Source organism: Halichoerus grypus, chromosome 3 (assembly GCF_964656455.1).
Source record: "Halichoerus grypus chromosome 3, mHalGry1.hap1.1, whole genome shotgun sequence".
NCBI classification, from domain to species: Eukaryota; Metazoa; Chordata; class Mammalia; order Carnivora; family Phocidae; genus Halichoerus; species Halichoerus grypus.
In genome coordinates this window covers 202,130,301-202,156,596 of record NC_135714.1, presented here as the reverse complement: position 1 = coordinate 202,156,596, position 26,296 = coordinate 202,130,301, and the positions used below count along the sequence as shown (strand labels likewise).

The following is a 26,296-nucleotide window of genomic DNA, read 5'->3' as shown; positions in this document are numbered from 1 at the left end:
CCTAATATCATTAGAACCATCTGAAAATAACCCAGATCTACTAATGGACCTATGGAAGCTCTATGTAACGTGCTAATTGTTACCACCTAGAGCTGCCATTCTTGAGCACTATGACCTCTTTTTAGATTGAGTCTTCTATTTAAATTGAGTCTTCTATTTTGCCGTCACACGGAGGTGCTGGCTAGAATGTTTCAGAGAGTTCTGATCGTGCCTTTAGCGTGGAGGTGGTAGAGAGGGAACCGTAGCTCATTGGCTTCTCTCAAGAAGGAAGCTTGCAGTGGAGGAAGCTAGAGGATGGAATGAAGAGAGGAGAGTCTGTCTAGGGACAGGGATGAAGAGAGCTGGAGGGACGTAGAAGCCTTCCTGAATAGAGAAAATGGGCTGTGTGAGCCACTTTTTTTAAAAACTGATTATTTTCCCTAATAGCGTCTCTCCTCTGAGAGGCCCCTGAGTGAGCACTTCACTGCTCTACTGAAGACTCTGATATTTTATGAATGTACTTCTACCATTTGCAGTAATTCCAGGACTTTGGCTGTTTGCCACTAGATAGTGGACTTGGCTGGAAGCATATAATCTTGTGGCTTGTTTTGTTTTTAAGTGTAACTTTCAAGTTGAAATAGCAGTGACTCATCCAAATGACAGGTGATATTTATTTTGTTTCTTGAAAATTCAGCATGAGTATGTTGTTATTGCTCGCTTAGGGGAATTGCCACACTTCCTCGAGGATGACACCCTTTATAAATGTCCCCGTAAATAATTACCCATTGTTCAGACCTGTTGTATGCAGTCAGATAGGCACTCATCCCCTGTGTAGGGCTTTTGAGTGCAGATCATTTGATAGGTGAGCTTACAAAGATTGAAGGTGCCCTTGATTTCTAAGGGGTGTTTAAATGACGACCTGTGGTTGCTTTGATAAATCGCTTTTGGCAGCGTGTACCAGAGTTGCTGGTGACGGGAATGCGCTCGTTATGACAGGTGTTGCGTCCCCCGGCAGATGTTACTTTGCGAAGCTGTCTGAAAACCAGCTGCCTCTCTGTGGTGTAACAATGCTTTGGACTCCCATTAGTGTGTTATTTTTTTTTTTCTTGTTATATGAGAAAAAAATATTTATATGAGAAACATCAAAAAAGAATCTTCAAAGAGCACCGCCCTCTCTTTACTGTGTTTTCTGTGTTCAATACAGAATAATGGATTTTGCGTGCATTATAAAATGTGTGCTTTGTTTTGGATTGGAAGTGGTGGAAATGAGGAACAGTCAGGATGGCTCTGAATCATGTTCTCTTGTGCCATCGGTGGTCACCATGGGCCACGAAAAGGTAGAGGCCCACGTGGTGCTTTCCCCACCCGGGGATGTCTGTGAGGCCCCGCATGGGGAGGCTCGAAGCAATGTGTTCATGAGCTGCTGGTAGGCTCCCGATGCGCCAGGCAGGCAAGCAATGAGCATTCCAGGTGTAAATAGTTCGGGCTGCTGGTTTCTAAGGCAGGCTTGCTAAATGATAGTAAACCATGGTAACCAGGTTTAGAAATAATCAAATTAATCTCTTTCAGATATGCAGAAACTCAAACGAAATAATTTGCTGAAGTAGCAAATCTCAACCTTTACATAAAAAAAAAAAAAATCAATCAAACGGACTCTTTGTGAGTAAAGGACACGGCCGATCAGTCAAAGACGCACAACCCTGTGTCTCCCCAGTGAAAATGCTTACTCTGTGCTGGGCAGTCAGCGTGAAGGGAAGTGTGCGCGCCTACGTGTTAATCCCCATCCCGCCACCTCACGGCCCCCACCTCCCCCCCGCATCCACTCGATGTTCAGACGATTAGTCCAGGCTCATCATGGTTAGTTACTCTGTTCCTCTCACCAGGAATTAGTTTGGGAATATGACTCACTTCTGCCCAATGAGATGCGAAGGGAAGTCTTACTGGGAGGTTTCTGGAAAAAGAGTTTTCTCACTCGAGATAGCCCTGGGAAGAAATGCTCTCCTGCTCCTCAGAGCTTTGTTATGGCTGGATGTATCTCCTGGAAATGCCTCAGCCTCAGGACGAAGCCAAAGAGTGAACCAAAGAAAGGAAGCGGGCTGGGGGGGCGGGGAGGCCTGCAAATCTTACGGCCTATTTCCACTGACATCAGAGACATGTGTGAACAAGGGACAAGTTGTCTCATGTGCCGTGCTCCTAAGATGGGATAGATCATACACATGGAGAGATGCATAGCTGTGTACACTCGTCCAAAAGGCTGGGTGTCACCATAAATGTGGGTGGCTGTTCCAAGCAGGTTTTTCTTGTCTTCTCCGAGGGAACAGTAACCCCCTCCAATGATAAGATATTTATTACTGCTCCTTTTGGGAGGTCTATTCAAGTCTTCTTACTCATTTTTAAAGGTATTCCTTTCCAAATAATATTAGGGCTGTAAATTATTGGATATTAATCCAGGATACTTTAGTAGCTTTAAAAAAGAAGTAAAAACACCGTTATGGAGAAGGAAAGGGGTTAACTACAAGTGTGACAGAAAACCACAACTCAAAACCAATGAGGCATTATTATGGCCTTTGTTGAAAAAATAAAATATGAGGCATTTCAAATAGATTTTGGCATATGCTTTTGTGGCTTTTGGATGTGAGTTAAGATTTAGTTAATGTATCAGTGATGAGTCTGTGAAAGTACAGAATAGAATATAGAATGGCTGTCAAACCGCAGTGCCTCGGTCTGGAGCAGTTCTTACTCTGGTTTCATTATCAGTGATTTTCAATTTTGAAAACTTTTCTTTTTTTTTGAAGGTAAGCGGTTTTATCTTTCTGCATAAACGTCTTCCGGGCACCTGGGTGGCTCAGTTGGTTAGGCGACTGCCTTTGGCTCAGGTCATGATCCTGGACTCCTGCAATCCAGTCCCACATCAGGCTCCCTGCTCGGCGGGGAGCCTGCTTCTCCCTCTGACCCTCCCCCCTCTCATGCTCTCTCTCTCTTTCTCTCTCTCTCTCTCAAATTAAAAAAAAAAAAAGTCTTCCACTTTTTCTTTTAAATAAATCCATTGGCTATAATCTAATTCTGCTCGTTTAATAAAAGGCACTGAGATCTTTCCCAACATTGATTAGGTTATGGCTTTTCTCTTTAATTTTCTTTTCGTTTTTGTTTTTGATTTTTTTTTTTTTTTTACTGTGTCATTCCAGTTTTTTGGGTGAGGATTTAACAAAATGCGACACAATTCCTGGGACACTAGGAATCAGAGACAGTTGAGGAGGGTTGCAGTTTGTGGTGTGACCCCTGTGGGTCAAGGGTAGAGGCGTGTGTGTTTGATTCTGAATAATAGCTCTAGCCTGGAAATCCCATGGATTTGCCTGTGTTCCCCCACATTTATCCCCTTTGCTTCCTAAGGGCCAGATTTGGTCAGTTTAGGGCTGTATTTGGAGTGGTTTGTGAAAGGAGCTTCTGCCCTTCACTGAGACTTAAGTGATTTGAGCAGTGATTGAGTTTCTTTCCAAGGTCACACCAAAGGGTTCAGGCTCAGAAGCCCAGTGACTGTCTCTGCAGTGACGGCACCTGACCAGGACCAGCCCTCCACTCCCCTGCCCTCCTTTATGTCCTTTAGATCCCCTTCTCCCACCACATACCGTGTGGACTCCCAGATTCAGCCGGCGAGAGAGCCCTGCACGCTGTCCTTCCAACACACTCCGTTCTTCTTTAAGTACTACTTCTTTTTCTAGAATATGAAGGTGTTCTACGCTCATATTTGCTTTCCCTGCCCTGGCCCCGTTTCTCCGTTGAGTGGAGAACGGATTGTGTAAACACAAGGTCTGGCATTCAGCATCTTCATCTGGGGGCTGCTGTAACAGAACACCCTAGACTGGGTGCCGTGTAAACAACAGACATTTATTTCTCACAGTTCTGCAGGCTGGAAGGCCGGAATCAGGGTCCGGCAGATTCCGTGTCTGGTGAGGACCCGCTTCCTGGTTCGTCCCCTGTGTCCTCACATGGCCCAAGGGGCAGGGTTGCTCCCTGGAGACTCTTGTGTGGGCACGAATCCCACACATAAGGGCTCCACCCTCATGACCTCCTCGCCTCCCTAAGGCCCCACCTCCAAATGCCATCACACTGGGGGAAAGAGTTTCTCCATATGGAGTTTGGGGACACATTCTCTCAGGAACAGCGTCCTCATTGTGTTTAGAGCGTCACTGCCTCCCAGAGCCAGGTGATGTGTATATATGTGGACTCAAAGGGGGTTTTAGTTTTAGATATTAAGCTTGCGGGATAAAGCATCCCAATAAGTGAGGTGATACGTGTGTATTACTTTTTTTTTTTAACAAATTGGGTATTGATGAATACCTTGGTTGTACATTTTCTCTATACTTGTTCTTTTTTTTACTATAAAAATTAATCTTTTCCAATATGTAAGTATTCAGAGTTGATAGTGGTGCATTACTGATCACTATTACTGTGTTATTTGAGAGTATTTAGAAAGGGATTATATTTTTTAGAAATATGAAGTCTCTGTGATCCTCCTAATGGAAAACAAATTTCACATAAGGAAAAAAGATATAAGGGAGGACAGTTAAGTTATGAAAAGATTAATAAAAGAAAATTAAAGATTTTTTGCCCCATTTTTCTGTAGCGAACCCAGCATTAGACCATAGAATTTATCATCAGATTAAAAAAGGGTTATCAGCAGTACAAAGCATACATCTAGGGAGCTGCGCATTTAAGAAACCTGCATTTTCTTGGATCCAGAGTGAGTGTTTCTTAAGACACTTTAAATGATGCAGCTTCTAGGGATTTAGAGAATAGAATATCCTCAGGAAGCAATTTGAGGACATTTTCCAAAATTTATCTCTTGTCATATTTGATTTGCTCTTTTTTATTTTTGCTATATTAAAGGTTCATGTAAACATCTGATTCTGGTAGTGCCCTTGTAGGTATGTGAGCTATATTACTAGTATACAGAATCAATAATCTTGGCAAATGTGCTGATTATTTCATTTTACTCCCTTTTTAGGAGATGTTTCACTGTTTACTTATGAAATGGCACCTAAACCCAAAACCCATTTCAAAGAATGTTTAACTTTTAAAAGTGTTTTTGTCACTAGTAAAACAGGTACGTTTGTTTAATTTGACCTACCCTTGATAATACTAAAACAAAACCCATCAGACTGTTTCCTAAATACTTATATTTTCTTCCACCACTCACTGGTTTAGAACTTGCAGAAAATGCTTTTGCTGAAATTAAAATGCAGTGTTTTATATTTGTGATTTTTTTTCTCACTGTTCAGTAGATTATTTCACAGGATTGCCTTTCAGTGTTTGTTTTGATTCCTCTTCGGTGCTGTGTAGCTGTATTTGGACAAGTGCTTCTCCTTTTTAAGGAACAGAGCCCTACAGTTGTTTTTTCTCTCTCTGTAATAGGCATTCTATAATTGATACCCTTGAATGTGTGAGTAGATGTGAGTAGTGGAAGAGTGGGAAAGTTTAGTTGTATATTAATATATCGCAAATAATAAGATAAAGATTTCAACTTTTCTTCAGTCTGTCCATATAATTTTATCGTACTTTTTTTCATTGCTGAGATCTTCATACTTATAACTAGAATGTTAAGATACATGCTTTACGCTCATGTTTATTCTCATGTCTGATGAATGCAGTTAAACCCATGACCTCCACCCTCTCTCATCCAGGCTGTTTTTTTTTTTTTTTTTTTTTTTTTGCAATACCTTATTATTGTATCTTTTGACCTTACCTATCTTTTCACAGTTCTCCCCGAAATGTATCCTCTTTGCTGTCTTAAGGAAGCTTTTATAAATTGAACTCATGACTGACATCTTGTTGAATCTGTACAAATGACTCTCAGATTCTCCATGGACCCACTAATTTCACGAATATTTTTTTTGCGTTGTTTGTTCATCCTGTCTAGGATATCTGTCCTACCCTATCTGCCAAACTCCTTTTCCTTCTCAAAGTCTTAGCTTGGTCACATTTTTCTTTAGGTTTTCCCCCTCCAGAACAGGATTCTCTTTTTATCGTATCCCTAGCCTCTGGTTTTGTGCTTGATAAATTGTTCTGGCTCATTTAGTATTTAAAGATTAAATGAGTATTTAGTATCTTATATTATTTTTTCTTAGGAATTGGATGATTCTGCTTCCATTTATTATTCAAGGATTTCTCATCTTTTCATCACTTTTTATTCAAAACTGACCAAAGAGGGTAAACTTGACATTTGAAATTAAAACTTCAGTAGATCTAATGAGATTATTGCTCCTTGAGTAACCGTAATCTTTATCCAAACTCTGTTCCCATGAGTTAAAAAAAAAAAAAAAAAAAAGTGTTTAGAAGATATGAAAGACAACATGTACTAGGCAGTTAAGGAGATGATTTTATTCAGAGTGTTATAATACAGAAATCATTGCTTAATGAGGAGTGCTCAGACCAAAGGCAAAAGCTGGGGTTTCATAGTCAGGTAAGCAAGGGAGTCATTAGGGAGTCTTTGGGAACCAAGAATAAGGATGAAGACAGTCTTATCTGAGTCATGAAGGAAAAAGGTGGTGATGGGTCTTTTCTTGGATTTTTGGGGAGCAAAGTGGTCCTTTAGGGTTAGCCTTTTCTTCAAACACAAGGGGAGGACCAGCCCTGTTTTCCAGGAGCTCAGAGCTTGACGTTCATGTTGCTGGTGTTACCATCTGTTCAAAGTGAGTATCATTCCTCCCTGAACAACTGAGAGGCAATTATAACCTTGGAGGCAAACTAGAGTCTAAAAATGAGTCTCCTGAGGATGCTTGCTGGTGTTGGTTCTGTCTGTTGAGAGGTGATGGCAAAGGTCAGTTGTTTTAGCATCCTGGAGATCAGGCATCTTAAACTAAGGATCCCTAAAATGAAAAGGAATGGCAGAAATTTATATAGAAGGTTATATTCTAGTCTAGAGTCAGGAGCTGAGCCCTGAAGGGAACCAGTCCAGTGGGTCCCAGAGGTTGGTGATCATCTTTCAGTTTTACAGCATGGCTTATTGTCTTGACGGTGTCGAGCCAGGTGTGGTTACCTGTCCTTAAAGGCATGCATAACCTGAGCCTTGTGCCCCACTTTTTCATGGCCTGTACAGAGAGGATCTTGCTCATGTGTGGTCACACAGGCTTCAGTGCTCGGGGTTTCTTCAAACCTGGACAGAAGGGTCAGTTTCAAGGTCATTAGAGTCCAGACACAGATCGGGGCAGTCAGGTGCTAGTTCTTTGTGATGCCGAATCAGGTGGGGAAAAATCTGGAACATGAGTTTGAGAAGTTGTAGCCAGATATTTTAGGAAGCCAGATGAATTGGAAATTTGGTAGGGATTGATAATTTGGGCAAGGCAACAGGAATGGAGCCAATATGCAAGTAGGGATGGAAACTGGTTTTTCTGTAGGGGAGAAGGAAGTCAAGTGAATCTCTACCGGAGAAAATGGGAGTTTTCACATCCGTCAGTTCCCTGCAGCATACAAAGAGGTGCAAAATAACTCAGACAGTGAACATGGCCAGGATCTGATATCCTGGAATGGTGTAGTGTAAACAATGCATAGTTTCCCACAGAGACACAATTTTTTTTTTCCCATAGTCCCTCCTCTAATAATCAAAGAGAGATTATTTATGATCACAAAATAAGACTGGTCTCATTAGATTTATTTACATAGGTGTAGCAAGAATAGTTTGCAGGAAGTTTTCATAAGGAATCTTAGATTGTACATTTAAAAGCCTCTTGGGACTAGGAAGCCAAGCCAAGAGCTTGATGTCAGATTTCACCTTCAGTATCTACACATTTGCATAAATTCTTTTCTGCTGAGGTCTCCAGCATATCCTCTAGTTCTTGGGCCCCTACAAAATTATCTTTCTTGTTCATCTATAAGTTGGGAACCCTGGTAGGCAGGTACCAGGCTTGTTTTCCCAAGAGGGCTTGGGCAAGCATTGGTGCCATGAAGTCTGCCTTAGTTCCTTGAAAGGGTCTGGTCGTTGTTGATTAAGTGAACATTATTCTCAAATACGATCTTGCAGCCAAGGCCATGGTTACTTCACCAGTTTTTTCAGTTATGCCCTGGTAACAAGGAAGACAGATTCTTTTTGAACCTAGGCAAAAATTATATTGCCCTGAAAGCAAGAACACTAAGTAATATTGAGTTCCCAAATTCTGGAGGGGTTGGGCGGGGAGACTCAGATACCATTTCTAAATATGTCCTTTGTTTTTGCAAAAGCTTCATCTGCCAAATTGTTTTAAGATACAACATAAGAAGAGCAAGGACTTCCTTATGTTCAGAAAGTAGAACATTAAAATATTCCAAATAAAAGCCACAGTCCTTCCTTAGTAGTTCATTTAGGCCTATGTAATTAATTCTCACTTTGCTTGATCTTGGGTTAGTAGTGCCATGAGTCTATCTGCTTCTCCACTAGAATTCTGGAAATCCTGACCGAGTCCCCAGGTGGGGTCTCAGCATTGTTTAAATGATGCCATCAGGTCACTGAACCTGAACTGTTTGGCATAGTCCTTTTCCATGGGCTTTTAAAGAGGGTCTTTCTTTTGAAGACAAGTCACTCTGGCCTATAGGTGATTGCAGATGCTGGTCAGGAAGCATCACAGTGAAATAAGGACCTGTAGGTGACAAAGGTTCTAGATGGCTATGGCCAACGTATTACTGATAACTCTGATAACTCTCAAAAGTGAGAGGTCTGACGAGAGCAGAATAATGCAGCTGATGGGGAACATTGTTGCAGTATGAAGACACAGGCAACCAGAAATGCTAGAATCAACATCTAGAAGCATAATCATTAGCACTGTTTTCAAAGAAAAGTGAATATTACACGTAATTATAAAAATGGAAGAACATAATCTATATAGAAAAAAGTCTTCAGGTATAACAAATAACCCTAGATATAATATACATGTGTATCCTGAACATGTACTCAGAGTAGACCAAGACTATATCAAGATTGTGAAATCAAGAGATTCTATGAGTCTAGAGTAGGACCTAAGTATCTCTGTGTTAATAACATTTTTTTTTTTTTTTTTAAGATTTTATTTATTTATTTGAGACAGAGAGAATGAGAGAGAGAGAGCACATGAGAGGGGGGAGGGTCAGAGGGAGAAGCAGACTCCCTGCCGAGCAGGGAGCCCGATGTGGGACTCGATCCAGGGACTCCAGGATCATGACCTGAGCCGAAAGCAGTCGCTCAACCAACTGAGCCACCCAGGCGCCCCAATATAACATTTTACTCACACAAATTTAGCTTGAGGATGACTGGTTTCTGATATGGTAACTCTACCCATACAATTCATCAATAGTAACATAATCACATTGACCTAATTATTTCTAACATCTCTCTTTTCATATGGTGTAAGAAAAAAATCTTTGTGATTTTCCAGGTGTCTCTGGGAAATCTCAAAGACAGCTTTAGGGATCTGAATGTGGGATGGCAAAATATCAAAAGTTGTCAGGAAATTTCGAGCACTTGATTAAGAGAGGGTCATAGGTTACTTAGAAACAATACTTGATTATTTCCTTAATCAAAGTGACAAGAAAAGATTTTACAAGTAAACATAGAGATAATATAGCTTTAAAATGCCTTACCTGTTTCTTAAATGACTAGATTTCTTAAGTAGTCAAGGAAGCAGTAAAGTCAACATAAACCATAGGAGGTTATTCTGGTAAAACACAGAACCTTTGTTATCTAAACAAGTTACACGGAGAAATGAATGAATGAATGAATGAATGAATGACACTTTACATTTTAGATGAAAGCAGTTAGCAATAAACCAAGGAAATGAACCTGTCAGTACTTTGCTAATAAGGTTTTTGCGCATGTCGTAGATTTTCAAACTCAAACATTATAAACCAAGACAAAGTTCATTCCACGTTTTGTCTTTTATGATGCCCTTTCGTGTTCTGAAACAGTCTGACACTTTAGGACCAATCTCAGGGGTTCTGCGGGGTCAGAAATAATTTCATAATATTAGTAAGATATTAACATGCAGTGGGTTTATGGTTGGCTATCCCCAAGTGGACCTAGGTTGATAGTTATTAAAAACCCATAAAGAAAGCTTTTTGGGGTTTCGACAAGCTGGAAGAGTGCAGTTGGGTTCAGGAACTAAAAATCTGCCCCTTCAGGATAGAGCTATTCTTGTTCTTGAAAAATAGATGTATGTGCACAGTTGTATTTCTTTCAAAGTATTGCTACTAAGTATATGCTTAGTTAGAATTTCTGTATTCTGTCTTACTAAGCAGTGATTAATGAATATCCATTAATTAATTCAGTTTAGCATTAAATGAAGGTTTTAAGTCACCTAAATATCTTGGAAATTATCTTAAAGATTTCATAATGTAAAACACAGTTGCTGTTAAAGTAAAATTTGTCAAAAAATGATTCAATTTAGTTAAATACAAATTTACATTTTTCATAATCTTAAACAGTAAGTAGAAGTAATGCTTACTTATTCAATCAGTAAGCCTGTGTAAGATTAGATATACAGGAAGAATAAAAATATACTATTTTATTGTACTTATATCTGATAACTCAGAGAAGAGATAGGTATTTTTAATAAACCAAAAATATTCAGCTAATCTTACTTGCCAGAGATTTACCAAAATATGTGAACTTGAATTTTTAAAACATTTCGGTTTCTATGAGAATAGTTTTTTTTTTTTTTTTGAATGTTGAAAATACTGGGAGTTCATTTTCCTTAATTTCTGGGGATTTTAGGAATATTCAATTTATAGGTCCTTCTTTCTAAGCCGATTACAATAAAACTTTAAGAAATTCTATAATCTCATTTGGTAACATCTCATGATGTGCTTATTTCAGAGCTGTGAATTGCAGGCATATATGCATAGAGACACAGAGCTTGTAATTTCAATTTTAGAATTTTACTTGTGGCTCAAGCATAAACATGGTAATACAAAACTCAGTCTGGATATCTACTTGGTGGCATGAAATACTTAACAGTCTTGAGCTCAAACTAGGAAAATAAACAGAAAAAACTAAAAAGGCAGATTCTTTATTATTTTCCACACAACAAAGAAAAGATCTCTATAAACCATCATCCCCTTTACAGATCATAAAACCAAAGGAAGCTGGCACCAGAAATCAAGTAAATACTCAAAAAGAATCAAAATCAAGTTCTTGCCATGGTATTAGTGGACAAGAGTCTGGAGCACAGAATCAGGAGCTGGACTCAATGTTGGGCCCATATATCACCAGTCAGGAGTGGTGCTCGGGGACCATGAAGAAGCAGGAATAATCCCATCTGAGCCACACACCAAAACTGTGAAAAACAAAATGCACAAGACAATTAAGATTTTTGTATGCAGACTGTTGTTGTAGGGGTTATCTTCATTAGTGAGGAATGTCTCAAAGAATAGGAAGGAGCCCAGGGCTTTACAGAGGCAGGTAGACTAGGGTGTCATTAGCAAGTCTTAGGGTAATTGTGATGAGGATGGAGATGGTCTTACCTGAGTCACTGAGGAAGGGTGGCCGTGCATCCTGTTAAAAAACAAAATTCAGCTGAGTAAATTTGAAGATCTGATGGGCTTTCATGAATCCAGCAGCATGGCATCTAGCAGGAAGAGGGAAGCCACCTGGGAGTTGTACAAAATGGGAAGTTTTTATAGGAAGGAGTCTAGGGCAAAGAAGTTATTAGCATAAGAAAAGAAAGGATTGTTTCAGGCAAGATCACCTTCCCTTAATGGGAAGGGCAGGGGGTCTTATGCACATGACCTCACCTTCCTGTGGGGGATTGAGGAGGCTCCTGTGGCAGATTACCTCACTGATGCTGATCAGAAAACCCCTGACTGATGGTTAAGACTGCATTTCTGGGGGAGGTTGAAACTGCACTTATGTTAGGGATTAACGTGGTTTGGTGACTTGGCCAGGCTCAAGTGATGCCATTTGGGTCTATGGTTTTAACAGTCCTATCTTGCAGCATGAGAGAGAAGGGTGGTCCTTTCAGTTACACTTTCCTCAGAACACAAAGGGTGGGAAGCTTTTTTAACTTGTGCTCTATGATCTGGGGCAGAGGGCATGGGTGAAGTTCAAGTTGTTGTGGAGAATCGACTTTTAATAGAAAAAGGACACATCTTACAGGACGGGTAAATCCAGGTCTCAGTTGTAAAGAGCTGTTTAATTTTTCAACACTGAATATGGTTGGTTCTAATAAATGTAGCTGGTCTTTTTTAGTCTTTTCCAATAACGGTAAACAAGGCTTACTGATTCTCATTAGATTTGTACACACTGTGTATCACCTTACACACAGATTTCACTGGGAGGAGAATGGTGCGGGTTGGAGGAGCATCAGGTTACCATCATTAGAGAGAATAAAATGGCCGTATTTCCTCCCTGCCTTTATTACCATCGGTGAAATGTGACACACAGCAAAGGTTACATAAATAAAGGACTAAGTTAAGAAATGGTTTGTATTCTCATGAAATTACATACTGTGAGGTTATAATTTACAAAACTGCTAGCATTAATATTTACTTTCAACAGAATTATTAATCGTTTAGCACTCCGGGAGTAATTCATTATCTCCTTTCTTAGATGAGACCCATGAGGTAAGGGCAGGCCAAGTGCCCTGTCAAATATGGAGACGCTGACAAGTGGGCTGCAGAAAGATCTCGTTCTGGGTCTGCTCGCAGCCGATCGCATTTCTTGTACTTTATTCTTTTTGCACAGTTGATTCTTATATTTTGTGGATTTTCCAGTAGTGATAGCCTTCTACGAAGATGAACAATACATTGACTTTCATATACAGAAATTTTATTCAACTCCACAGAGCATGCTGAACGCTGCTGTGCTGCATGAAGGGCCGCTGTAGGGCCTTGATCTGAGTTGTTTTTGCATTAGTGGTCCTGTGCCTTGCCAATTAAAAGATACGTACCAGAATTGCATTTTTAAATGTGTATTAGAAGCATTTTTAAGCAGAGAAAGGGTAAAAGAATTGTACAGTGAGGTACTTTTTTAAGAGGGCGGCGATCATGACTTTCTTACTAATAAAAAAACTAGTGTTATTTAGCTCATGTCTTAAGGAAGGAACCAGAAAGCTGTTGTTCAAAGGAGAGCCCAGTGAGTATACACACCGATAGACCGTTAAGAATGCCAAAATGCCTTTGCTTTCTAGGTGCAAAACTGGCCTTTTCCACACTGGAAGGGAAGTCCATGGGACCCCCACCAGGCTGATTTAACAGGTCAACATACAAAAATGATATGACGCAGTACCAGCCTTCTCTGACAGGGTTGTCTGCAGCTCAAAGACAATGAAGAACATCAAGCCCACAGAATCCAATAACTCAAGGGTTGTGTCCTCAAACAGTTCACAGTTTATGTCACCCAGTAATCTTTCGTTCCGTCTCAGAGTCTTTTCCACAGTGTTTCTGCACAAGTTTTTTTTTTTTTTCTTTTGTGATCAAATGATCTCAAAAAGGATTATTCTTGATTACAAACTCAGGCTGCTCTCAACCAGTTACTGTTCGAGTATTTACACAGGGGCAGCAAGGGTGTTTACTGGCTTTCTGGGGGATGCTTGTAAAACCCAGAGTCATGCTATATTGAACAAATAAAATTAACGTCTGTCTGAGCATTTTCACGAGTGATTTTGGATTGGCCTTTGTTTCCCTCTGTTATCTGCTATCCCAAGGTTAAATAGCAAGCCTGACAACTCCCCACCAAATTTTACCCACTGTACCCATGAATTTAGGTGGATTTCTCTTCCTGGAGGTCCTCAAAATATCCTAAGTGTCTTGCCCGTTCCAGAAGTGACCTTCCTCAGCATCTGTGAGGCTGGGACTCTAAGCTGGGTACAGGGCCGTCTTCCCAGGAGGACTTGGCTCCCTGAGTAGAGCCAGCCTTAGCTCCTTCAAAGAGGCTAGCTGGACCTGATTAAGTGAGCATCATTCTCAAATACGACGTTCTAGGCAAGGCCTGGTTTCATAACCAAGTTTTCCAATTATATTCTGGTAAGATGCAGAACATATTCTGAAACTATACAAAAATCTATTCTGCCTTGGAAAGCAAAGGGACTTAGTAAAAGATTCCAGATTTTGAGGCAGTCTTTGAAAATCAGGTATCATTTTTAAATGTTTTATTTCAGTTTGCAGAAGCAGTGTCTACTGTATTCTTCTGAATTACAGATAGCTTAAGAAGAAAGAGAAGTGTTCATAAAGTAGAACATTAAAGCAATATCAACAAAATTCCAAGTCCACAAGCCCACTGAATTTCCCTCATTTAATCCTACGCAGTTCGTTCTGTTCTGGGGGAGCTTGAGTTCATGTCAACACAGAGTTGTTGAAGGTATACTGACAAAATGTCTGGGAGACTCAGAAAGGAGAGGGTCTTGTCTTTGCTCGAGGATTGTGGTCTGGTGTACTTGTCTTCTCAGGCATTCAGGAACCTGTTAGAACAAAGACGGGGACCCAGGTGACCTTCATAAATCAGTTCTTCCTTGGAGTCAGGGGGTCTTGGTGGTGAGATTGTAGGGTCGGTGGTCTGGAATACACATGTGATGGTTCCTCCCATCGTTCTTTCCTGGTCCCTTCTTACATGTTTTCTATTCTAGAGAAATCGTTCACTCCTTGTCTCTTACAAGGAGGACATACCCTATTTGCATTCTGAGGCATGTGTAATGTGGGGGTGCAGGTCCTAGCAAGAATAGAAGTAGGAAAAGGACCAAAAAGCAGATTTTTTATTTTTTTTTTTAATTTTTTATTGTTATGTTAATCCCCATACATTACATCATTAGTTTTAGATATAGTGTTCCATGATTCATTGTTTGTGCATAACACCCAGTGCTCCATGCAGAACGTGCCCTCCTCAATACCCATCACCAGGCTAACCCATCTTCCCACCCCCCTCCCCTCTAGAACCCTCAGTTTGTTTTTCAGAGTCCATCGTCTCTCATGGTTCTTCTCCCCCTCCGATTTCCCCCCCTTCATTCTTCCCCTCCTGCTACATTCTTCTTCTTCTTTTTTTCTTTCTTAACATATATTGCATTATTTGTTTCAGAGGTACAGATCTGAGATTCAACAGTCTTGCACAATTCACAGCGCTTACCAGAACACATACCCTCCCCAGTGTCCATCACCCAGTCACCCCATCCCTCCCACCCCACCCCCCACTCCAGCAACCCTCAGTTTGTTTCCTGAGATTAAGAATTCCTCATATCAGTGAGGTCATATGATACATGTCTTTCTCTGTTTGACTTATTTCGCTCAGCATAATACCCTCCAGTTCTATCCACGTCGTTGCAAATGGCAAGATCTCAGTCCTTTTGATGGCTGCATAATATTCCATTGTATATATATACCACATCTTCTTTATCCATTCATCTGTTGATGGACATCTTGGCTCTTTCCACAGTTTGGCTATTGTGGACATTGCTGCTATAAACATCGGGGTGCACGTACCCTTTCGGGTCCCTACTTTTGTATCTTTGGGGTAAATACCCAGGAGTGCAATTGCTGGATCATATGGTACAAAAAGCAGATTTTTTAAATGGAGTCCTTCAGTTTCTCTATCTCAAGAGGATCAACCCAATTTTTATGGAGGAAACAAATCTTGAGTGTAGTATAATGTTCCTGAGACACAATAAATATACTAAGAACATGTCAGAATATCAAGAGATTTAGTAAGCCCACATTAGGTCCTGGACATCTATATTTTTATTAAAAAAAATCATAGATAAGTCTGACATGCATCTCCAGGTGAAAGCCACTGGCCTACAAGATGCTAGATTTAAATTACAGAAGCAAGACCCTCACCAAATGAACAATTTAATAACAGATTGTAACACTGCACTTTGCCTACTCGCAGCATAGTAGGACTAGAACACCCTAAATAGAAGGAAAGTCAACACAGCTGTTAGGAAAGCATCTGGCCAGTGTTGTCCCTGAAGGTAACAACATTATGGACAAGAAGGTCAATAACCAATACCAAGGATTTTCCTCGACACCTATGATTCTGAATAATTGATAACGTAACTATTAAATACTCACCTAGACAGGCTGAGTGGCCCTTCTGATTTCACATGGAATTTGGCAATAGTGACATATTCAACCTAATTATCCTACAGTTCTCTTATAAGTACAAAATATATTTTGTGATTTCCAAGGATTCTTTGAGAAATCTCAAGGCTAGTTTTAGGTGTAAGTGATATTCTTCAAGTTTTATTTATATATATATATATATATATATATATATATATATATATATTTAGGATCCAATTTAGAGAAGGCAAAAATCAAAAAAAGTCACAAGATCCACACAGATCCTTAAGATAGGATCATGTGTGCCTGAGAAACCATACCGGCTAAGTTATTTAATCACAGGGATGAGAAAACATTTAAACAGAAGCATAGACTGTAACCTAAGTGAAGAAACTTTATTTTCTTAATCACAGGCATCATATATTCAACATAAAGGAGAGATCATTATTCTTTTAAAACATAGTCTTTGCTTTCTAAGCAGATTATATGGAAAATTAAGACTGATCTTTTGCATTGTAGGCAATAATCAGTAACCATAAAAACAGCCCATCAACATCAGGCACAATTGAATAAAATTGTAACACATTTTGAGCTTTCCTTCAGACTCAAGTTTTATAAACTAAAGCAGGTTAAGTGAACTTTCCAAGTTTTTTGGAGTATGCCTTTTCTTATCCTGTGGCAAACTGACACTTTGCTTAAACCCAGAGCTGCGTTCACGTGGTCCCAACAACTGAATATTAACACTGAGATGTTATTTTCTGTTAACAGGCAGTGTATTCTTGCTATCTTTAAGTGCGTCAATAAATATTTTGAAAGTTTTTCAGTTTTAATTTCTATGATGTTAAATATCAATGGCCATAATCTACAAAAACAAAGACTCTTTGGGTTCCTCAATAAGTCCCAATAGTATAAAGGACTCCAGATATCATAGAACCTGAAAACCACTGCTGTAAGAAATATGATTTTGTTTTGAAAAACAGACTCATGCACAGTTGTATTCCTCTGTCAGTATTACTCTTAATGTAACCTTAACCATTCATATTAATTATATTTTTTTAGCCAAAATTACTAAGTTCTATTTCACAGAAAACTGGGGAGAACAATTGTAAATGTCCATTTTACACAGGTATGTTAGCAGGCCAGCAAGGCTTCCATTACACCATCTACCCCTGTGTCTGTTTTACACCCTTTTAAACTTGCAAAAATGAACATGTTCACTGACATGACCCAAAGATAGAGCTTCTGTGTGGCATTTAAAAATAAGCAAAAATACAGAAAAAATTAGAACTCTGCTTAGTAATCTGTGTTTCAGTATTCTCTAATAAATTACTAAGTTATTCAACAATTCTTTAAAAAGATTTATTATTTTAGGGAGAGAGAAAGCAGGTGGAGGGGCAGAGGGAGAGGGAGAGAAAGTCCCAAGCAGACTCTGTGCTGAGCACAGAGCCCCATACGGGGTTTGATCTCAAGACCCTGAGATCATGACCTGAGCTGAAACTAAGAGTTGGTTGCTCATCCAGCTTCGCCACCCAAGTGCCCTGCATCCAACAAGTTTTTGAGTAATATCTGTCCAAGGTTTATGTTACCTAATATTAAAAGATAAACTGAAGCATATTACAAATTTTTTTTTGACTTGACTTACATATATTTTGAAGTGATTACACGGCAAGTTTAGTTAACATCCATCATCTCATATAGATACAAAAAAAAAAAAGTTGTTTTCTTTGTGATGAGAACTTCAAGGATTTACTCTCTTAGGAACTTTCAAATATATCCTACAACAGTGCTAACTATAGTCATCATGTTGTAATTTACACCCCCAGTACTTATTTATCAGAAGTATGTACCTTTTGACTACCTTCACCTAATTCCTCCTCACCTTTCCACCTCTGGTAATCACAAATCTGATCTCTTATCTGTTCTCTCTTTTTCGATTCTACATACATATAAATTAGGTCACACAGTATTTGTTTTTCTCTGTCTGACTTTCACGTAGCATAATGCCTTCAAGGTCCATCCAGGTTGTCGCAAATGACAGAATTTCCTTCTTTTTATGGCTGCATGATAGTCCATTGTGTATATATCCCACTTCTTCTTTATCTGTTTATCTGTCAATGGACATTTAGGCTGTTTGCCTGTCTTATCGATTTTAAATAATGCTGCAATGAATATGGGCATATATCTCTTCAACATAGAGATTTTGTTTCATATGCATATTACAGATTTTAAGAGGGGGGCGCCTGGGCGGCTCAGTCGGTTAAGTGTCTGCCTTCAGCTCAGGTCATGATCTCAGAGTCCTGGGATCGAGCCCCGCGATGGGCTCCCTGCTCAGCGGGGAGTCTGCTTCTCCCTCTCTGCTTGTGCTCTCTCTCACTGTCTCTGTCTCTCTTTCAAATAAATAAATAAAATCTTTAAAAATAATAATAAAAATAAAAATTTTATGAGTTTATTTGAGCAAAATTTGATTTGAATCAGGCAGTGACAAATAGAAATGGTTAGAGGTGCTCCAAGGCCATGAGCTACGGGAAAGACTTACAGAGAAGAGATGGAATCAAAGCAAGGAAATTACTTGATTGGCTATAGCTTAAGCAGTTGCCCTATATGGGAAAGCTTAGTTGGCTGTTTGTGACTGGTTGTTCATTGGTTTTGATTGCTTAACCTTAAGGGATTTACAGGTGCTGGTTTGGTTTGCTTACATAGGCTGCTAAGGCTTTAGAGCCACCTTAGTCTAACGGCTTCCTTGTTTAATTAATTTAACACTAAAGATCCTGGAAATTATCTTCACACTGACATATTACAAAACACAATTAGTATTGATATAAAAAGTTTCATAGAATAATGATTTGTTACAAGTTTATATTTTTAAAAAAATCTTAAACATTATACAGGAGTCATCTTATTTTATTTGATCAGTAAACCTAAGTCTAGGAAAAATAAACTCAAGTAGAATAAACTGTATGTTTATATTATAGTTAACATGGAGATTCAGATAAGACATAACTATTTTCATTAAGCCAAAATTATTAAACTAATAGTAATTTCCAAACACATTAACTATGTGAATTTGAATTCTTAAAACATTTCTGAGTTAGTTATAATTTCAGTCACTGGTCAAGAATAAAGACAGAAATACTCAAACCAGTCCAGATTTCAAGGAGCTATTCTCCTTCCTTGTGGGCATGAATGTCTTAATTGATTTTAGCTCTAAAATGGGCAAATAAGCAAGCAGAAAAAAGGAGAAAAAAAAAAAAAGGCTAATAAACCCAGTCCTCTATGGTCTCTTACCAAAAAAGAATAAATCTCTATAGCCCATTAATTAATTTATATAGAAGACCAAGTAGTCAGACCATAAAACCAAATTCCTAAGCATTGCCTCCACTAATGGAGAATAATTCATCCATTAATGGAACAAAACAAAACAAGTGGAGAGGAAAATTAAAATTAGAGAAACAGAACCAGCAAAGTTCTGTTGCCACTTGGCATTCAGCTCTGGGAGCCGATAATAGACCGTCCTGGGCTCAAGGGAAGTGTGGAACATTCTCGTTCTGACAGAAGCAGCTAATCTTTAGCAGATGAACTTGTTGGGCAACTTGGTAGAAAACCTTCCTAACTGTTAAAAAATAATTTTTAAAAGATACATCATAACTTTCTCACTAATAGAAAATGAGTGTGTGTTAAAGATTTTATTTAACTCATTAATTAATGATGAGAAAGCAAAGTTGTTTTGTCCTCTTCAAAGGAGAACCCACAGAGGAGACTTGTGTTAATGGACCATCAGGAGTGCGAACATGGCTTTGTCACCACTGGGAGAGGGAAGTCACTTGCAAGTCACTGGACAGATTTTGCATTTCTATAGACAAGAATAATTTGCATTCCTATCAATTTTCAACAGCTAATAGAGTTGTAAAATAGCTCAAAGACAACTAAAGGCATAAACCCCATAGAAGCAGATAACCCTGAAGGGTGTGTGTGCTGAACATCTCCCAGGTGTCCCATGGAGACACCCAGTAATCTTTTGTTCCATTTCAAAATATTTCACAATTTTCTCCTCCAGCCTTGATTCTACAACTAACTCTTTTAAATATTTACTTTATCATGTATCTATTTCTCCCTCCGTCAACCATCTTATTTTGTTATTCATTTTTAAGTTGCAGATACCAATCCATGTCATTGTATAAGGAGCTTCCTTGATTAATCGAGGGAATTCTATTGCATATATTTTCTAATGTGTAATTCATAAGAACAGATAAGTAAATATGCTTACTCTTAATAACAACATTGCTCCTTTTCTCTCATCACTGTATTTCAGGCCAGGAATATTTGTCACACCAGTCTGAACGTGTGCTCTCTATCATGGCACTCATTAGCGTGGGACTCCTGGGAGAGCTTGTCTCTTGTAGGTTCTGGGGCTGGGCGGTGTCAGTGAACCTTTCATCTTCTAGATTCCTTATCCGATATCTACAAGTCAGATTGTTTGTTTTGCCTTCTTTATATTTTTTCTTTTTTTAGACTTTTATTTTGGGGGTTGAGTTTCCTTATATACAACCGTTTCTCTCCCTCAGCCTAGGAGAGATGCCCCTGGGCTGTCAAGCTTCTGGTTGGCTTAACTGTTTGAACTTCCTCTACTCAGACTTAACAGGGGTTATTGATTTTATATGATTTTCTCTTTTTGAGTGATAGTAACAGATTAATTATATTCATATGTTCATATATATGAATAATGAGACATGAAGCCACCAGAGGCTGTGAGAATTAGAGTGACTCAATCTAACGCGTGTTTCCACAGTGTGGCCCTGGCTGTGTGTTGAGCATTGACTGAAGTCTCCAGGATTTTGGCAGGGAGATGATTTAAGTGGCTTTGACAGTGACCCACGTGAGATGCTGACATGTCACAAGTGGAGTTGATGAGAAGTGGTCAGATTCTAGATACATCTGCAAGGTTGAGTTGATAGGATGAGTTGATGGATCGGATGTGGGGTACGAGAAAATAATGAAGAGAATGATGATGAAAATGCTTTTGACCTGAGCAGGAGTGGAATTGCCACTAAACTGCCACAGTGAGGCTGTGGAAGGAGTGGGTTTGGGAGAGAAGATTGGTAGTGTAATTGTTTTATTGTGATAAAATACATACAACATAGCATTTGCCATTTTAACCATTTTTTAAGTGTACGGTTCAGTGTCAGTGTTCACTGTTATGCAGTCATCATCACTATCTCTTTCCAAAACATTTTCTTCATTCCAGAATAAAACTTGGAGCTCATTAAGCAACAACTCCCCATCCCCCACCCCACCCCTGGCCCCTGGGAGTCTGTTCTATTTTCTGTCTCTGTGAATTTACCTATTCTAGATATTTTATATAAGTAGAGTCACACAATATTTGCCTTGCATGTCTGGCTTTGTTCACTTAGCACACTGTTCTCGGAGTCATCCATGCCGTCATATGCATTAGAGCTAATTCATTACTTTTTATGGCTGAATAATAATATTGTATTGCATGTAAACGGCAGATTAATCATATCCATTCATCTATTGGGCACGTAGGCAGTTTCCACCCTTTGGCTCTTGTGAATAATGCTGTGCCGACAATTCTCACACAAGTATCTGAGTCCCTGTTTTCAGTCCTTTTTGGTAAATACCTTGGAGTAAGTGTTTTGACTGTATGGTAATTCTGGGTTTAACTTTTTGAGGAACCACCAAACTGTTTTCCACAATAGCGGCATCATACTTAAAAATCAACACTTGTCATTTTTCACATTTTTGATTGTAGCCAACCTAGCAGGTATGAAGGGGTATCTCACTGAGGTTTTGTTTTGGATTTCCCTATTTAGTGATGTTGAACATCTTTTCATGTGCTCATTGTCCATTTGCTTTTCTTCTTTGGAAGAAATGTCTATTCAAGTTATTTGCCCATTTTTTAAAAAGATTTATTTATTTATTTTAGAGAGAAAGGGAGAGAATGAGAGCACAAGTAGGAGGGGTAGAGAGGGAGAGGGAGAAAATCCCAAGCAGACTCTATGCTGAGTGCAGAGCCTGATGTGGGGCTCAATCCCAGGACCCTGAGATCACGACCTGAGTCAAAATCAAGAGTCATCTAGATGCTTAACAGACTGAGTCACCCAAGCACCCCTGCCCATTTTTAAAATGAGTTGTTTGTCTTTTTGTTGTTGTTGAGTTGTAGGAGTTCTTTATGTATTCTGGATATTAAACCCTTCTCAGATATATGATTGGCAGATATTTTCTCCTATTCTGTGGATTATCTTTTTCATTCTCCTGATAGTATTTTTTGATGCATCAAAGTTTTTAATTTTGATGCATTCCAATTTATTTATTTATTTTTCTTTTTGCCTGTGCTTTTGGTGCCCTATTTAAGGAACTATTGCCAAATCCAGGGTCATGAAGATTTTCCCTTACATTTTCTTCTGAGAGTTCTATAGCTTTAGCTCTTAAATTTAGGTCTTTGATCGACTTTGAGTAAATCTTTGTATGTGGTGTAAAGTAGAGGTCCAACATTGTTTTTGTCTGTGGCTGTCTTGTTCTCCCAGCACCATTTGTTGAAGAGACTATTCTTTACACGTGAATGGTCTGTGCACCCACCCTGGTCAAAAATCAGTTGACCTTAGATGTGAAAGTTTATTTCTGGGCTTTCAGCTCTGTATTCATATCTGTTCTTATCTTATCTGTGTTCATATCTGTTCTTATGCCAATACCATACAGTGTTGATTACTGTAATTTTGTAGTAAGTTTTGTAATTGGGAAGCGTCAGACCAGCTTTGTGTTTCCTTTTCCAGATTATTTTGGCTATTTTGGGTTTTGTTGGAATTCCATATGAATTTTGGGATGTGTTTTTCCATTTCTACAAAACTCACCATTGGGATTTTGATAGAGATTGCATTAAAGGTGCTTTAGACAGTCTTGTCATCTTATAATATTAAGTTTCCCAGTGCATAAACACAGGATGTCTTTCCCTGTATTTAGGTCCTTTCAAGTTTCTTTCATCGATTTTTTTTTTTTAAATTTTTGGTGTATGGTGTTTGCGTCTCTTTTATTAACTTTATTTCCAAGTATTTTATTCTTTGGGACACTAATATAAATGAAATTATTTCTTAATTTCCTTTTCTGATCATTATTCATGTATAGAAATACAACTGATTTTTGCACACTGATTTTTGTATCCTGTGACTTTGCTGGATTCATTTATGAGTTCTAACAGTTTTTCTGTGTTCTCTAGAGTTTTCTGTGTATAAGATCATCTCATTTATGAGTAGAGATAGGTTTACTTCTTTTCCAATTTGGGTGTCTTTTATTTCATTTTTCTTGCCTAATTGCCTGACTGGAATAGTACCTCAGTTTTGGACAAGTTGAATTCAAGACCCTTATTAGACCTCCAGATGGCCCTCCTTAATGTAGTCAGTAGTCTGGGTATCAGGAAATAGGTCTGGGTATCAGGAAATAGGTCTGTGCTAGAGATACAAAATTGGGGATTGTGAGCATGTGGGCTGATTTGTAAAGCCATGAGGCTGTGTGAAAGATCACCTGGAGAGGGGGTGCAGGTAAAGAAGGGCAAAGCCATGGAGAGGTAGCCCAGCATTGGAGAAGTCAGGAGATTTCCTTTTCCCTTCCCCTACCTTCCGTGGGTTACTTTCCCCAGATTACACTCCACTGGCATCTTTTGTAGATGTCGTGGAAGGAGCGCCTCTCGGACTTTATTTGGGGCTGGTCACATCACTGCATAGCTTTCATTCAAGGATAACATCGAAGATCGTGATAGGCTCCCCCAGAATCTCCCTGCATAGCTTTCATTCAAGGATAACATCGAAGATCGTGATAGGCTCCCCCAGAATCTCCCTGCATAGCTTTCATTCAAGGATAACATCGAAGATCGTGATAGGCTCCCCAGAATCTCCCTGCATAGCTTTCATTCAAGGATAACATCGAAGGTCGTGATGGGCTCCCCCAGAATCTCCCTGCATAGCTTTCATTCAAGGATAACATCGAAGATCGTGATGGGCTCCCCCAGAATCTCCCTGCATAGCTTTCATTCAAGGATAACATCGAAGATCGTGATGGGCTCCCCCAGAATCTCCCTGCATAGCTTTCATTCAAGGATAACATCGAAGATCGTGATGGGCTCCCCCAGAATCTCCCTGCATAGCTTTCATTCAAGGATAACATCGAAGATCGTGATGGGCTCCCCCAGAATCTCCCTGCATAGCTTTCATTCAAGGATAACATCGAAGATCGTGATGGGCTCCCCCAGAATCTCCCTGCATAGCTTTCATTCAAGGATAACATCGAAGATCGTGATGGGCTCCCCCAGAATCTCCCTGCATAGCTTTCATTCAAGGATAGCATCGAAGATCGTGATGGGCTCCCCCAGAATCTCCCTGCATAGCTTTCATTCAAGGATAACATCGAAGATCGTGATGGGCTCCCCCAGAATCTCCCTGCATAGCTTTCATTCAAGGATAGCATCGGAGATCGTGATGGGCCCCCCAGAATCCCCCTTGGCGATTAGAGACTCCTACATGAAGGTCTTGTCTCCACAGACTGAGCCCACAGAGCTGTGCTGTAGTTGTTCGCTTTGTATCCAAAACAGATGAGAGCTAACAATAGACTATTCTGGAGGGACAACTGACAAGAGGTCAGCAATCATCCTGAGTTAGCTCATCTGACACTTCTTTGAGTTCTTCCTTTGAGTATCTTTTTGATTCATATTACCTCTTCATTCTCATTCCTCTACTTTCCCCAAATACATCCATACAGTACACAGGCCCCTTCTACTCCACCATGCATTTCGACATAGGGTCCTTTGAATGCCTTTTGTTCCTTCTCATTTATTCACATGACCTTTCAAGACACAGTAAGTGTGTGATGGTTAGTTCATGGTTACACTACACAGTTGCTTGCATTCAGTGTATCATCTCAGTTACAAAAATGTATGGATAATGTGAGTCCATTTTATTTTAATTATATATATACATATACTCCCATGGAAAGAACATTTGGCAGAATATATACCAAATTATTAAACAGTAGTCTTTTCTGGCTGGTAGAATTATAAGGGAATTTATATTTCTAATGACATATTTCCAAAGCATTTAATATATATGTTTTTATGCCATCAACATGTACCTATATAAGTAAAAATGGTATTTAAAAACTTATTTAAAAAAAAAAAGAAACTTTACAGTTCCAATAAAGAGCAGATGCTAACCCATGAAGAAGCAGTCCCGTTATTTGAGCCTCTGTGTGCAAGAGGTTAAAGCATTTGAGGGACCCAGGCACCAGGAGCACGAGTAGTATTGTGTATGTGTGACTGAAGAGGGCCTAGAGTCGCCTAGAAACCTTAGGAAAATGGCTCTTCAGCCTGCAAAAAATGCCTTCTTACCCTCTTCTTCCTTGCAAGTCCCTAAGCAGAATGGCACATTTAGAGGTCCGCTAGCTAACTAGGAGAATAGACTTCTGGAGGGAAGCTTTTTTGTACCCCCCCAGGCCCCCCCCGGCCCCCACACACACACACTCCGCTACCTCATGTTCTGGAATTATTTTGGATTGGTTTGGGGATAGTATCTGAGTTTGTATCTCTTGGGCTGTTTTTTTTTTTTTTTTTTTTTTCCAGGAATTTAAAGTTTTTTTACTTTGATATATGCTTAAATGTTTATTTTTTAAGTGATGTAACTTTTCAAAAAATGTATTAAAGTTAATTTCTGTGGGAAAAAATGTTTTTTATACTTCTGACTGTTTTTTGTTCCTTCTCTTTTGAAATCTCTAGCCAACAAGAACATTAGTCATGACAAGCATGCCATCTGAGTAAGTACTCATTGTTTTGATAACTTTCTACTCAATGTAAAATTTTAGATTTTTCTTTCGTATACTGTGATGCTGCGCTTTTAAGGCAGTTTGTAGCTTTGCACTATGTTGCTGTTACTCTATAAAATTGATGTTGGAGTTAGAAGAACACTGGAAATAAAAAAAGGTGGTTAAAAGACTATGAGCAGTTTAGCGCTGAAGACTTTGAGTTGTTTACATAGCATTAAGAGGTATTGTAGTATTTTGCTGTTCCTCTTGCTTGCTTCGTATTTACTGTCTCTGTGTGTCCACCACTTACACCCCAAGGAAGTTCAATAAATGGAGCATCACTGGCTGAATCCCTCAAAGTTCTTAAAGAAACACTTTGCTGGGAAGCTCTCTACAACTCTATTAAACCCTCTATCTACACATTTTGGGAAAGAGTTAATAGCTTGCTGGCACGCTCTTATCATCTTCCTTAAACATTTAACACAATATATAGCACATCCAACAAAAATACAGCACCATATTCTTTGTAACA

The 26,296-nt window shown here is 39.2% G+C and overlaps 1 protein-coding gene across 4 annotated transcripts in view; it reads left to right on the top strand.

Annotated features, from left to right (window-relative positions):
* Positions 1-26,296, top strand: part of MCPH1 (microcephalin 1) — a 251,872-nt gene that overhangs the window by 71,103 nt on the left and 154,473 nt on the right. For all 4 annotated transcript variants that reach the window (XM_036081511.2, XM_036081508.2, XM_078069885.1 and 1 more), the window contains exon 10: positions 25,739-25,776. In XM_036081511.2, coding sequence (XP_035937404.1) covers positions 25,739-25,776 — 38 coding nt within the window. The remainder of the gene's footprint in view (positions 1-25,738; positions 25,777-26,296) is intronic.